The 15706-nt window shown below is 42.3% G+C and overlaps 1 protein-coding gene across 1 annotated transcript in view; it reads right to left on the minus strand.

Moving 5' to 3' along the window:
• TMC2 (transmembrane channel like 2) overlaps positions 1-15706 on the minus strand; it is a 93354-nt gene that overhangs the window by 77543 nt on the left and 105 nt on the right. The window contains exon 2 of the mRNA XM_060201732.1: positions 15471-15523. Coding sequence (XP_060057715.1) covers positions 15471-15523 — 53 coding nt within the window. The remainder of the gene's footprint in view (positions 1-15470; positions 15524-15706) is intronic.

The raw sequence follows: 15706 nt of genomic DNA on the forward strand, positions 1-15706 counted from the left end.
TCAGGCATTCATCTATTGTTGGACGCCTGGGTTGCTTCCAGGTTTTGGCTATTACAAATTGTGCTGCTAAGAACATATGTGTACACAGATCTTTTTGGATGGATGTGTTGGGTTCCTTAGGATCTATCCCCAGGAGAGGAATTGCAGGGTTATAGGGCAGGTCCATTTCTAGCCTTCTGAGAGTTCTCCAGACTTCTCTTCACAGGGGTTGGACCAACTGACATTCCCACCAGCAGTGCAGGAGGGTTCCTTTGACCCCACAACCTTTCCAGCACTTTTTGCTGCTATCTATCTTTACTTGAGAGCTTGTTTGGAGGTTCTAGCAGGGGAGCGCAGCTACTTGTATACCCTCAACCGAAGACCAGTCTGTCTCTATTTGGGGAAGGTGTCCTCTTCAACCGAGCTCGGAGCTTCTAGAAGGACGCACATGGAGCAGTGATGGAGGAAGAGGACACCCACCTAGCCAGCTAGATCAGCTGAATCAACCCTGGTGATCAATGGAGTGACAGATGTTGCAGCCAGATCGCCCTCACATCTGCTGTTACCTTTTCTGATGTACGACATTCTCACAGGAGTGAAGTGGTATGTCATTGTTGTCTTTATTTGCATTTCCCTGACAATCAAAGACTTGGAGCATTTTTTTTTCCATGTGTTTCTCAGCCTCTTGGATCTCTTCTGTGGTGAATAGTCTGTCCGTGTCCTCTCCCCATTTTTGGATAGGGTCATTTGTTTTCTTGTTGTTGAGTTTGGGAAGCTCTTTATATATTTTGGTTATTAAACCCTTGACTGATGAATGGCATGTAAAGATTTTCTCCCATTCTGTGAAGGGTCTCTTGGTTTGGGTAGTGGTTTCTTTTGCTGTGCAGAAGCTTTCTAATTTGATATAGTCCCATAAGTTTATACTTGCCTTAGTCTTCTTTGTAACTGGATTTGTTTCATTGAAGATGTCTTTAAAATTTATGGGGAAAAGAATTCTGCTGATATTTTCCTCTAAGTATCTGATAGTTTTCTGGTCTAACATCCAAGTCCTTGATCCACTTGGAATTTATTTTTGTGTTTGGTGAAATATAGTAGTTCGGTTTTATTCTTCTGCATGTTTCAACCCATTTTTTTCCAACACCATTTGTTGAAGAGACTCTGCTTTTCCCATTTAATAGTCTGGGCACGTTTGCCAAAGATTAGATGTTCATAGGTGTGGGGACTTACTTCTGGGCTCTCAATTCTATTCCACTGGTTAGTGTGTCTATTCATGTTCCTGTACCAAGTGGTTTTGATGACAATGGCCCTATAATACAATTTGAGATCTGGGAGTGTGATGCCTCCAGTTCTGTTGTTTCTTCTCAAGTTGTTTTGGCAATTCTAGGTCTTTTCTGGTTCCAGATAAACATTTGTAGCATTTGTTTTATTTTCCTGAAAAATGTGGTTGGAATCTTGATGGGGATAGCATTAAATTTGTAGATGGCTCTGGGTAGTATATTCATTTTAATTATGTTAATTCTTCCAACCCATGAACATGGAATATCTTTCCACTTCTTTGTGTCTTTTTCAATTTCCTTGAGTAGTGACTCATAATTTTCAGTATACAAGTTTTTCACTTCCTTGGTTAGTTTTACTCCTAGATATTTTATTGTTTTTGTTGCTATAGTAAAAGGAATTGATTTCTGGATTTCAACTTCTTCTAACTTAGTGTTTGCATAGAGGAATGCCACTGGCTTTTGTATGTTAATTTTGAAGCCTGACACCTTACTGTACTGCCTTATGATTTCCAAAAGCTTCTTGTTGGATTCTTTAGGTTTTTCTATGTATACTATCATGTTATCTGCAAATAGGGAGAGTTTGACTTCTGATCTGTATCCCTTTAACTCCTTGCTCCTGACTGATTGTTATGGTAAGAACTTCCAACACTATGTTGAATAGTAATGGTGAAAGTGGGAAGCCCTGTCTAGTACCTGATCTGAGTGGAAATGCTTCCAGTTTTTCACCATTGAGTATGATGTTGGCTGTAGGTTTGCTATATATAGACTCTACTATCTTCAGGAATTTTTCATCTGTTCCCATTTTTTTGTAGCATTCTGTTCATAAAGGGATGTTGTATTTTGTCAAAGGCTTTCTCTGCATCTATTGATATGACCATGTGGTTTTTGGTCTTGCACTTATTGATGTGGTGGATCATGATTGATTTACCCATATTAAACCAACCTTGCATCCCTGGGATAAACCCCACTTGGTCATGATGAACAGTCTTTTTAATATACTGCTGTATCCGGTTGGCTAGAATTTTGTTTAGTATTTTAGCATCTCTGTTCATCAGAGATATTGTTCTGTAGGGTTTTTTTGGTTGTGTCCCTGTCTGTTTTTGGTATCAGAGTGATGTTGGCTTCACAGAAGCTGGAAGGGAGCATTTCTATGTCTTCAATCTTCTGGCAGACTTTTAAAAGCAGAGGTATTAGTTTTTCTTTGAAGGTTTTGTAGAATTCATTTGTAAAACCACCTGGTCCAGGACTTTTATTCTTGGGAAGGTTTTTGATAACTGTTTCAATTTCATTAGCTGTGATGAGCCTGTTCATATTATCTAGATCTTCTTTATTTAATTTTGGAAGTTCATAGACATCTAGGAAATTGTCCATTTCTTCCAGGTTCTCTATCTTGGTGGCATATAGTTGATCATAGAATCCTAATATGATATGTTGAATTTCTGAGGTGTCTGTTGTGATATCTCCACTTTCATTTACAATTCAATTTATTTGGGTCTTCTCCATTTTTTGTTTAGTGAGTCTGGCTAAAGGTCTGTCTATTTTGTTCACTCTTTTGAAGAACCAACATTTACTTTCATTGATCTTTTGTATGGTTTTCTTATTTTCAATGTTATTTATTTCTTCCCTAACTTTAGTGATTTCTGTCCTTCTGGTTGCTTTAGGGTTCCTTTGTTCTTCTTCTTCTAGGTCTTTAAGGTGTGCAATCAGTTTGTTCATTTGTGCTTTTTCTTGTTTCATAATGTGTGCTTGTATGGCTATGAATTTCCCTATCAGTACTTCCTTAGCTGTGTCCCAAATATTTTGATAGCTTGTGTCGTCATTTTCACTGAACTCTCGAAACATTTTGATTTCTTCTTTTATTTCCTATTTGACCAGTAGTTGTTAAATAATATACTATTGAGCTTCCACATTTTTCGAATATTACTAGTCTTTTGTTGACTGTTAAGTGTTAGTTTAATTCCACTGTGGTCTGAGAAGATGCTTGGGATGATTTCAATGCTCTTGAATTTGCTGATGCTGTTTTTGTGGCCTAACATATGGTCTATCCTTGAGAATGACCCATGTTGACTTGAGTAGAATGTGTATTCCAGTTTCTTGGGGTGAATTATTCTGAAAATGTCCAATAGTTCTGTTGATCTGTCTCCCTCATTTAGCTCCCTCATTTCTTTATTGATCTTCTGCTGGGATGATCTGTCAAGTTGAGAAAGTGGTGTGCTAAAGTCCCCTACTATGACTGTGTTGCCGTTAATATACTGCTGTAGCTCTTTCAGTAGCTGTTTGATGTATTTACATGGCTTCTTATTGGGTTCATAGACGTTAATAACTGGTAATAGTTGGTAATAATTGGTTGACTGATACTCTGAGCATTATGTGAGATTAAATTTTTTTAAAGTTTTTTTCTTTTAATATTTATTTATTCCCTTTTGTTGCCCTTGTTTTATTGTTGTAGTTATTATTGTTGTTGTTATTGATGTTGTTGTTGTTGGATAGGACAGAGAGAAATGGAGAGAGGAGAGGAAGACAGAGAGGGGGAGAAAAAGATAGACACTTGCAGACCAGCTTCACCGCCTGTGAAGGGAGATTAAATTATTAATGCACTTCCAATAATGACTTTTTCCTTGAAATATTAAATCACCTCTATCTTAGACCAGAGAGACCAGAAACAACTGGTCTTGTCAGTATATAAGATACAGTTATTTGCAAATAGACATTAAATGACATAAATCATGGTAAGGTCTGTATTGTTCAGTAAATCCTAACCATGGGATTTTCAAAGTAAACCAAGTTTCCAAATAACTTGGTTATAATAATAACTATCTATTGTCTTTTTAAACTCTAAGACGGGGGCTAGGTGGTGGTACACCTGGTTGAGTGCACATGTTACAGTGTACAAGGATCCCGGTTCCCACCTGCAGGGGGAAAGCTTCACAAGTGGTGAAGCAGTGTTGCAAGTGTCTCTCTGTCACTCTCCCTCTCCTCTCAATTTATCTCTGTCTCTATCCAGTAAATAAATGTAATAAGGGAGTCGGGCGGTAGCGTAGTTGGTTAAGCGCAGGTGGTGCAAAGTGCAAGGACCGGTGTAAGGATCCAGGTTCGAGCCCCAGGCTTCCCACCTGCAGGGGAGTTGCTTCACAGGTGGTGAAGCAGGTCTGTAGGTGTCTATCTTTCTCTGTCCCTCTCTGTTTTCCCTTCCTTTCTCCATTTCTCTCTGTCCTATCCAACAATGATGACATCAATAACAACAACAACCATAACTACAATAATAAAACAAGGGCAACAAAAGGGAATAAATAAATATTAAAAAGTAAAGGTAATAAAAAAGTTTTTTTTTAAATAGTAAATTCGAAGACAGCAGGAACCTTCCCCCATTCTCTATAAAATCATATTTCTCTCAGTCCTAGAACCTCTGGGGGCATGGCTCGTTTTTCTTCACACTTCTCATGATCTATACCATTTGATATTGCATCTACTGATCTCATCCAAATCAATGCAACCAATACTACCTCAACATGTTTCACTTGTGACAGTGTCCAGAGATGCCAGGCATGGAATGTCAACCCTTCAGCTCCAGTATTCTGGTGTGACCTTTCCTAGCTCATAGGACTCCCTAATTCTACTTTGGGTGGCACACTTCCTAACAAAGCCACAGAACCTAGATATAGACTAGGGCCAATGAGACAGTGCACATGTGAACACATATCCATAAATTAGGGAGAAAATATATACTTTAAAGTAAAAGTGCAGAGTAGTTTTCAGTGATTCAATATGTGCAGCAAGAAAACAGAAAGACCTAAAAAAGACACCATAAAGGACTTATTTAAATAGTTTCTTGTTAGACCTAGATACTCTCCTCACCCACTTCTTGTTTTATTTCCCTCAATCATTCTAAGGCTACACTTGTTAGATAAAGGACTACAAAAGCTGGATAAGGGCATACTTCAATGATGGCTCTCTTAGTCATTACCAGGCAACCCCATCATACAGGACCTGTCAGGGAATCCTGGGATCCCCACATAGAGATGACAGGTCTAGACTTCTGGTAGATCCCTCTCTCTACTGTCACTGGTCATCTGCATCAGAACTGCATTGTGGACCCACCTGTGAGCCTCTCCGGGACCTTGCCCTCAATATGGAACAACAATGGTAGGGACTACCCTCACTCTCTGAAGGGAGGTGGGGTCAACATATTCTGCCACTCAAAGAAAACTGGTCCTGCCATGAGTGTAGCCTGGAATGTTCCTAGCTATGACCATGGAATGTGAGCTACAGGGAGACAGAGGATATACAGGCTCTTCTTTATTGTTATTATTATTATTATCTCTATTTCATTTATTGGGTAGACAGCCAGAAATTGAGAGGGAAGGTGGGTGATAGAGAGAGAGAGAGACAGAGAGACTTCTGAAACACTGCTTCACTACTTGCAAAACATTCTCCCTGCAGGTGGGGACCAGGGACTTGAGCCCTGGTCTTGCACTTTGTAATATGTGCGTTCAACCGTGTGCACCACCACCCAGCCCCCAGGCTCTTTTTCTTAATATGGGTCCCAGGTCCGATAGATGGGAGTTATAGTTAATTGTATTTTTATACTTTTCACATATTTGGGAGCTATTCTCTTCCCTGATCCACTTTTCTAGTCTTATTTCCACTTCTGACACTATCTCCCCAGGCAATATCTTTAGCCTACCTGCATGTTAGCTGTCAGGCTCAGGCAAAAATTAGCAAAGTTATGGGTCCCTTAGAACATACCTAAAATAGGGAGTTGGGCTGTAGCACCGTGGGTTAAGCGCAGGTTGTACAAAGTGCAAGGACCGGCATAAGGATCCCGGTTTGAGCCCCCGGCACCCTACCTGCAGGGGAGTCGCTTCACAAGCAGGTCTGCAGGTATCTATCTTTTTCTCCCCCTCTCTGTCTTCCCCTCCTCTCTCCATTTCTCTCTGTCCTATCTAACAACGATGATAACAATAATAACTACAACAATAAAACAACAAGGGCAACAAAAGGGAGTAAATAAAATAAATATTAAAAAAAAGAATATACCTAAAATAGACTTCCTAGCTTTTGTCAAAATGGAGACTCCAAATCTCATCTGCTATATTATTACTTTAGGTTTCTGATAATTAAACAATTTGTTCTGCATTATATCTTAATGCTTGTCAGCCAACAGGTTGCAATGCTACCATGACACCAACTGAATTCCTTGGGCAGACAACCTCACCAATGTGTCCTGTAACCTCACTTCTCCAGATCCCTGCCCCACTAGGGAAAGAGAGAATCAGGATGGGAGTGTGGATTGACCTGCCAATGTCCATGTCCACTGGAGAAGCAATTACAGAAGCCAGACCTTCTACCTTCTGCACCCCATAATGACCCTGGGTCCACACTCCCAGAGGGATAAAGAATAGGAAAACTTCCAATGGAGGGGATGGGATGTAGAACTCTGGTGGTAGGATTTGCTTGAAATTATACCCTTCTTATCCAACAGACTTGTTGGTCATAAGGGCGGTGGCACAGTGGGTTAAGCGCATGTGGCGCAAAGCGCAAGGACCAGCGTAAGGATCCTGGTTCGAGCTCCTGGCTCCCCACCTGCAGGGGAGTCACTTCACAGGCGGTGAAGCAGGTCTGCAGGTGTCTATCTTTCTCTCCCCCTCTCTGTCTTCCCCTCCTCTCTCCATTTCTCTCTGTCCTATCCAACAACGAACAACGTCAACAATGGCAATAATAATAACCACAACGAGGCTACAACAACAAGGGCAACAAAAGGGTGGAAAATGGCCTTCAGGAGCGGTGGACTCATGGTGCAGGCACCGAGCCCAGCAATAACCCTAGAGGAAAAAAAAATTTTTTATTCTTTTATTTATTTATTTTACTTATTAATTCACTTCTTTTGGATAGAGACAGAGAAATTGAGACAAAACAGGAGGGAAACAGAGAGACACCTGCAGCATTGATTCACTGCTTGTGAAGCTTCCCCCTTGCAGGTGGGGACTGGAAGTTTGAATGGGTGTCCTTGCACATTGTAATGCATGTGCTGAACCAGGTGTACCACCTCCTGCCCTTTAGCCCATTTTTATTTTCCAATTAAAAAGACCAATAACAACATATATGTGGCTAGGGAGATAGCACCAGTGGTAGTGCAACAGACTTTCTGTCCTGATATATCAGAGGTCTCAGGTTCCATCCCTGGTATGATAAACCAGAACTCAACAGTACTCTGGTTAAAAAAATAAAAATAGGGAGTCAGGTGGTAGCGCAGCGGGTTAAGCGCAGGTGGTACAAAGCGCAAGGACTGGTTGTAAGGATCCTGGTTCAAGCCCCAGGCTTCCCACCTGCAGGGGAGTTGCTTCACAATGGATGAAGCAGGTCTGCAGGTGTCAATGTTTCTCTCCCCCTCTGTTTTCCCCTCCTCTCTCCATTTCTCTCTGTCCTATCTAACAACGACGGCATCAACAATAATAACCACAACAATGAAGCATCAAGGACAACAAAAGGGAATCAATAAATAAAATAAATATTAAAAAAACAAAATAAAAATATATATTTTGGTGGCTTGTGAGGTAGTGCAGTGGTTAGAATTTTGGACTTAAAAGCATGAGGTCCTGAGTCTAATCCCCAACATCACATGTGCCACAGCAATACTCTGATTATCTTTCTCTCATGTTAGTAAATAAATGTCTTAAAAAACTGTTTAAAAAAACTATGTGATGTACGTATTCTTTGGACTGCTTTCCTAAAGAACTTCAGAGATCACTTGGGACAGAGCCCATACTCTATCAAATGTGAGATTTGAGGGGCATGTTCTCCTTGTCTGCTCTAGGGAGCCAGCATAGCCCAGGGCACTGCTACACAGCTTCCTGTGGAGCAGGTAGAACGTTTCTTTCAGAGGTCTCCTGTTAGAACATAAGCTCTGCTCCTTATTGTGGGGGTGGGTGGCCGTGGGTGTGATTCAGCATGGCATATGTCAATAGTTCATCTCTGAGGATAAATTACATTACAAGTAATTGCCAGGCAGGGCCTAGGGGGCTCATTCCAGCATCTGGGAAAGTTCCTTTCAGCTTCCCCTCAGGCGCCAGCTCCTCATTAGTATGGTGGCTAGTTTCCCTCCCTGTCAGCTTTACCTCATGAAGATTTATTTGCCTTCTCTTTGTGGGAATTTCACCATGTCAATAATGTAGAAGCTCATAATTGCTCCCATTTGCAAACCTGAAGATAAGTCTTTTAGTTTCAGGGCAGTGGAATAAATCAGGTGGCATAAACCCTCCCCCCACACACACTTTTTCATAAAATATTCATTTTCTTTGTCCCAGATTTAAGAAGAGTCTGGTTAATACTTGAATTACATTTACTGGCAATTCCACTCAACACAAATCAGTAGTGCTCCCTAAAGTGACAGTACTGGAATGATGTGCTCTGAATACTTTATCAGGATGGTGGTAAAGGATTAAGAATGGTAAACTCTATGATAGTTCATAGAAAAAAAACAGGTTGGGGAGATAGCATAGTGCTTATACAAATAACTTTCATGCCTGAGGCATGAAAGTTTCCAGGTTCAATCCCCAAGCACTACCATTTACCTGAGCTGAGCAGTACTCTGGTAAAAGAACAAAAGGAAAAGAAAACCCTAAAGCCCAATACAATGATAAAAAGGGTATATGCAACCTTAGTTAAAAGTCACAGGATGTTGGAGGCCGGATGGTGGCACACCTGGTTGAGCACATATGTTACAGTGTGCAAGGACCCAGGTTCAAGCCCCTGGTCCTCACCTGCAGGGGGAAAACTCCACAAGTGGTGAAGCAGGGCTGCAGGTGTCTCTCTGTCTCTTTTTCCCTCTATCTTCCCTTTCCTTTCATTTTCTTTCTTTCTTTTTTTTATTTATTTAAGAAAGTATTAATTAACAAAACCATAGGGTAGGAGGGGTACAATTCCACACAATTCCCACCACCCAATCTCCATAACCCACCCCCTCCCCTGATAGCTTTCCCATTCTCTAGCCCTCTGGGAGCATGGACCCAGGGTCATTGAGGGTTGCAGAAGGTAGAAGGTCTGGCTTCTGTAATTGCTTCCTTGCTGAACATGGGCGTTGACTGGTCGGTCCATACTCCCAGTCTGCCTCTCTCTTTCCCTAGTAGGGTGGGTCTCTGGGGAAGCTGAGCTCTAGGACACATTGGTGGGGTCTTTAGTCCAGGGAAGCCTGGCCGGCATCCTGATGACATCTGGATCCTTTCATTTTCTGACTGTCTCTATCCAATAAGTAAAGATAATTAAAAAAATTAAAAGAAAATCACAGGATGTCTGAATACAGTGGTGCTTTGATCACAAAACCCTTTGTTAGTAGGACAGCTTCTTGGGCTATCTTGTTAACTTATCTCTCCAATTAAAAAAATATATAATTAGCTATGGGTATCTGCTTACAAAACATCCAGTGTCGCTCACAGAATGTTGTACAGCAGCACAATGGGAAGGATCCAGTGACAGAAACACCCTAGCTAGATAATGTGAGCTGGTGCTGTGGCCAGGCCAGTCCCTCTACCTGTTAACCTGCACCTAAGCACTCTCTGGTGGGATTGTTTGTGATGCAGGGCAGCAGAGAAACCATGGAAATCCAGGCAGTAGCCATGTGTGCCTGCAGGCTTCAGGGTTTGCATTATTACTGGGGTCTTTCCAAGGCTCCTTTCTGCAGGATCTTAGGTCCTTGCTTGACTTTTCTCCATCAACATGACACTGAAGTGGGGAGAGGGGTGTGTGGCAGAGGGATGTTGTTTGCAAGGAAGTGTTGGCATTGTTGCTACCATTTTCTTTTTCTTTTCTTTCTTTTTCGGACAGAGACAGAAATGGAGAGGAGTGTGTGTCGGGGGGAAACAAGAGGGAGAGGAGGAAGAGAGATACCTGGAGCACTTCTATACCACTTGTGAAGCCTTCTCCCTGCAGGCGGGAGGGGGGTGGCAGAGCTAGAATCTAGACCCACAAGCTTGGTAACATGTGTGTGCTACTACCCAGCCTCTGTTGCTACCATTTTAGACTCTTAGGACAGAAGACTTCAGGTGTTTGGATTCAGAGAGCAATATTCACAGGGCAGGGAATGGTTCCTGCCATATGTGAGTGAGCCAAAGACATGCCAAGACACCTGGGCATCTCTTACACAGCCCCTGAGGAAGCTGAAGCTGCACAGTGTCTGTGGGCTCCAGAGTTTGAGTGTCTTCTTCCCCTACACACCCCAGAAAGAAGTCAGGGAGAGAGAGCTGGGCATCAGGATTCTAAGTCTCTCTGTTACTTGTACCCTTAGTAAATGAGGACAATCAATAACTGGAAAGCTCCTCACAAATGAATGTGTCAAGAGAGTTACAGATGCCACCTGGACCAGACAGGTGATGGATAACTCTTCAGGTCATAAACAAGATACTAAATATTTCTAGGCCTTTGCTTCTTCATCTTCTGGGTGGGGGGCAGGGTGTTACTCTGTGACTCCTACAAGAATTCTTTGGAGACCGAAGGAGATTAATGTGGCTATAATTAGAATACCTGGAAGAGTTCAGTGGGCTCTGTGGAATTCTTGTTCATTGTCACTTTGCTCTCAGCCTCAGTGCTTAGGCCTGTGATGCATCTCAGCCCCACTTTTATCAGGACACAGCCAGTCCCTTTTCCTCTACTCTTCCATGCACTTGCCACAAAGCCCTCTCACTTGTAACAGTATCACTGTGACCACATGGAGGCAGAGAGGCCAAAGTAGCTCCATTGCTGCCCCACCTCTAACCTCTGCTGTCAGGCTTATTTGCTTGGACTGGGGAGGGATCCTGCTTCTACTCCATTCCACAGAGCAGTTCTACATCCAGGAGAATACCCAAATGCAACTATTCATCATTCAGGTTGTGGGTAACCTGGTCTGGTTATAACAAGGACCAGAGCACCAAATCCCAAAAAGGGCCAGTTTAACAGCTTGAAGTTTGCTGCTCACTTCTGCCACAGGAATAGCTGCCTCCCCCTGGATGTTGTGAATGTTACCTGCCATTGTGCTTCTACAGCTCGCTATTCCTTGTGCAACTCATGTGATAAAACTAGAATGTTGGGTATTACAGTTGTAAGTGAAGAAAAAGACCTTTACTGAGTCAGAAATTCCTCATTTTAAGATCCTAGGGGAAACTTGCAGACTGGGAGGTAGTGTAGTGCACTCTTGGGCATAAGGTGCTAAGTTCAATCCTCTGCATTGTATATGCCAGAGTGGTTCTCCTCTTTCTATTGTGTGTGTGTGTGTGTGTCTCCCTCTCCATCTCCTTCTCCTGTCTCCCTCATAAATAAATACTTAAAAAAAGTCTTGGGAAACTAGCAGCCATGTAACTAGAATGCTGCCCTGTAAGCATGGAACATGGAAAGGAAGCTAGACTGAATGTAGGAGTATTTTACTTATTGAAATGCATCTTTTAAAAAATATTTATTTATTCCCTTTTGTGACCCTTGTTGTTTTATTGTTGTAGTCATTATTATTATTGTTGTCATTGTTGGATAGGACAGAGAGAAACAGAGAGAGGAGGGGGAAGATAGAGGAGGAAAGATAGACACCTGCAGACATGCTTCATTGCTTGTGAAGCGACTCCCCTGCAGGTGGGGAGCCAGGGCTCGAACTGGGATCCTTACACCAGTCCTTGCGCTTTGTGCCATCTGCACTTAACTCATGCTTAACTCACTACGCTACAGCCCAACTCCCATTGAAATGCATCTTAATAAATGAGAGCAGGTTTATTCCTAGGCCTCAGTGCCTGCATTAGTCCATTGCTTCCATTGGCCTTTTTTTCTTTCTTTCTGATATAGAAAAAGGAAGAGACATCATAGCATTTCTCCACCACTCATGAAGACTCCCTTTTGCATGGTGCTCTATGTGTTAGCTCTGGGCTGTAACCTGGATCTTATGCATGGTGTGCGTTCTACCAGATGAGCTATCTCTCAGTGCAGGTTTTTTTTTTTTTTAAATCAAATTTACCATCATTATTTATTTTACCAAAGTACTGCTCAGTTCTGGCTTATGGTGGTGCTGGTGATTGAACTAGGGACCTTTGATGCCTCAGGTATAAAAGTCTTTTTATATAACCAGTATGCTATTTCCCTAGCCCTGGTTTTATACACTGATAAGTTTTTATCTTAGCTGCCTATTTTGTATTTATTCTAATAATCCAGGGTAAAAATAGCAGGGTGTGTACCTTTCCTTTATTAAGTAAGCCACTAAAAGAGGCATGTTTGTCTTTTTAGAGATGCGCTGGGCAGGGGTAGAATGCATAATGGTTATGCAAAGAGACTCTCATGCTTGAGGCTCCAAGTCCTAGGTTTAGTCCCCCACACCACCATTAGCCAGAGCTGAGCAGTGCTTTGGTAAAAATAAATAAATAAAAAAATAAAAAAAAAATAAATAAAGAGTGAGTAAAATAAAGAGAGATGCATTAACCTGTAGAATTCTCAGAGTAATGGCCTTGGAAGTAACAATGGATCACATTGGACTCTCAAACATGAAGTCCTGAGTCCAGTTTCTAGCATTGTATGTGCCATAGTAATGCTTTGGTCCCCCTTTCTTCCTCCCCTCTCATGTTAATAAATAAATATTTATTTATTATTATTTTTTAATATTTATTTATTCCCTTTCGTTGCCCTTGGTTTTTATTGTAGTTATTATTATTGTTGTCATCATTGTTGGACAGGACAGAGAGAAATGGAGAGAGATGGGGGAAGATAGAGAGGGGAAGAGAAAGATAGACACCTGCAGACCTTCTTCACCGCTTGTGAAATGACTCCCCTGCAGGTGGGGAGCCGGGGCTCGAACTGGGATCCTTAACGCCGATCCTTGTGATTTGCACTACCTGCGCTTAACCTGCTGCACTACGGCCCGACTCCCAATAAATATTTATTAAAGAAATTCTTAGAATAATGAAGTTTTACAATGCTGGAGGTATGTTTTACCACGAATGTTTTGAAACTTTTCAGATTTTCTGAATCTACTGGCACAAGTTGTTTGGAGGTTGAAGATCTGAAAGACATGTTTTGGGGAATCTGAGAGAAAACTTTAGAGAATGAATAAAAATGCATGATGAATAATAAGCACTGAAATGAGGGTAAATTTGGGAATTTCAAAGTTGTGTGGCACAACTGTGGCAATGTGGATTGAAAGCAGACTTCATGGGGTTTGTCTTCAAAACACTTGGAATCTGTCTGATTATAGAAGATGGGTGGAGTGTGTGTGTGTGGGGGGGGCTAAGAGGACTGAGAAATGCAGCTTTCCTACAGAAGAAGAACAAAACAACTCTCAAGACTATACTTTCAGGGATCATTTCAATAGTTACAAAACAACTCTCAACATTCCAAGATTCCAACCAAAAAGCCAAGATTATTCCTTCCTGTGTCTATCATCCCAATAGTTCCCTTTGTAGAGGGGAAGATGGCTGTCCTCAGGCTGCCCATGTGCTGCACTGTGCTGCTCAGTATGGCAGAACACGGTGTGTGTGTCACTTGTCAGTATATGATTTCATCTCCAAATACCTTTTCTGTTGCCTGATCTAAGTCCTTCAATGTGTTTTCTTTGCCAGCTGGCATAAGGTTTCTTAGTAACAGGCAGTGACATGGCAGGAGGACAGGATCCCCTTTCTTGGTTCAGGTGGCTCTTCCACCAGGTTCCTTGCCAATGTGGTTTTCTCACAAACTAAATGTTCACAGGTTCTTTCTTTTTTCCTTCCTCCCCTTCTTTTCCTTCATTTACTGAACATTGCTCAACTCTGGTTTATGGTGGTGTTAGGGATTAAACCTGGGATGTCTGAGTCTCAGGAGATAAAATCTTTTTGCATAACCATTTATATTGTCTCCCCAACCCTTTTCACTCATTGGCCACCATATTTTTTCCCATCTCTTCACTTGGGCAGTGAGTGGCAGCTTAGTGGGGAGCCCGAACAGCAAGGACCAGTGTCCTAATCCTCCATTATCCCATAGGCAGGAAGCTTGGGGTTCCACTGAGCTGGCTGTCTAGCAAGTAGGTCACCTGCTCTTCATCCTGTGCAAAGGCTCAAGACCTCCCCTGCATAGGTGCTGCTCTCCAGAACGCCTCCACAGCTCCATGCACACATGTACCAACAACTACCTTAGCTGCCAAAGCCCTGGCTGTACACAGAAGTGCACTAGGTTACATAGTGATGGCTATGTGATAGTTATTCAGGGAGAGGAAGGAAACAAGCTTGTTATTTTGGTTTCTAACCTGAGCAACTCCGTAACACTGTTAAGGTGTGGCTTTTGGGAGGAAGAATGCATAGACTCAAGACTTTAGTTTTTAATGCATTAAATTTACTATGTTTCTGAGCAGAGGGTTCAGGTCTTGGAACATGATGGCAGAGGATCTAGTGGGGGTTGTACTGTTATGTGGAAAACAGGGAAATGTTATGCATGTACAAACCATTGTATTTACTGTCAACTGTAAAACATTAATACCCGATAAAGAAACTAAAAAAAATTATTATGCCTCTTAGACATCCCTGTCAAGTGGGTGACAGGAAGTAAAAAGTCAAGACATTAAAAAGACTAGAGTAAGAGAGATAAATATTAAATTCCTGAGGTAGTATTCATGTCTGAGGGCTGGTTAGAATTGTTGATTCACTGCTTCATTTAAATAGATATTGACTGAGTAACAGAGCCATAGCTCACTGGGTAGGGCATCTGCTGTCTTGAGCCCAGCTCAGGCTTGAGTCCTGCCATCACATGGGAGTACCAGGACACCGGGGAAGCTCTGGTGCTGTGGTGTCTCTTTATCTGAATGAAAAAGTGACCCTGGAATGGTGCGATCACCAGGCTCATCAGACAAACACACAGATACTTACTTAGTCCTGCGACTGTGCTAAGCAGTGTCCTAGGCACTTCGGTAATGCACAACACACAAAGGGGAACTTGCACCATGAGAATGTCCATTCTGATGGGCAGAATTAGTGATCAGTGTGAAAGAGACAATGCAGGGATGGGGGAGGTTGCAGCTTTAAACAGTATGACAGGGAAGTCGTGAGAAAATGCTACATGAGATTTTTTTTCTTTCTTTCTTTCTTTTTTTAATCAGACCACTGCTCCTTTCGTAGTTCGATGCAAGGGATAGGACATGGACCTGGCAGCCTCAGGGATGAAAGTATTTTTACAGAACCACGATGCTATCTCCCCAGCCTTTAGCGTTGGTCTGGACGGAAGGGCGGCCTGAGCGGAGAAGCTTACCTGGCAGAGGAAACACGGAAAAGGAAGGATCGCGATAGTAGGAGAGAGCCCGGCTACAGGGAGGGGCGGGTACTGGGCCAGACCAACGCACAACTGCGAGGAGAAGCCGCGGAGGTAGGAATGACAGTGGGAACGTTTGTTTGAGGTTAGCACACAACTCCGCCGCATAGCCGGAATTCAAGAGCCCGAGGGGTGATACCGGAAGTAGTTTCCACCCGACCCCATTTTACTAGAGG

Source organism: Erinaceus europaeus, chromosome 1 (genome assembly GCF_950295315.1).
Source record: "Erinaceus europaeus chromosome 1, mEriEur2.1, whole genome shotgun sequence".
NCBI classification, from domain to species: Eukaryota; Metazoa; Chordata; class Mammalia; order Eulipotyphla; family Erinaceidae; genus Erinaceus; species Erinaceus europaeus.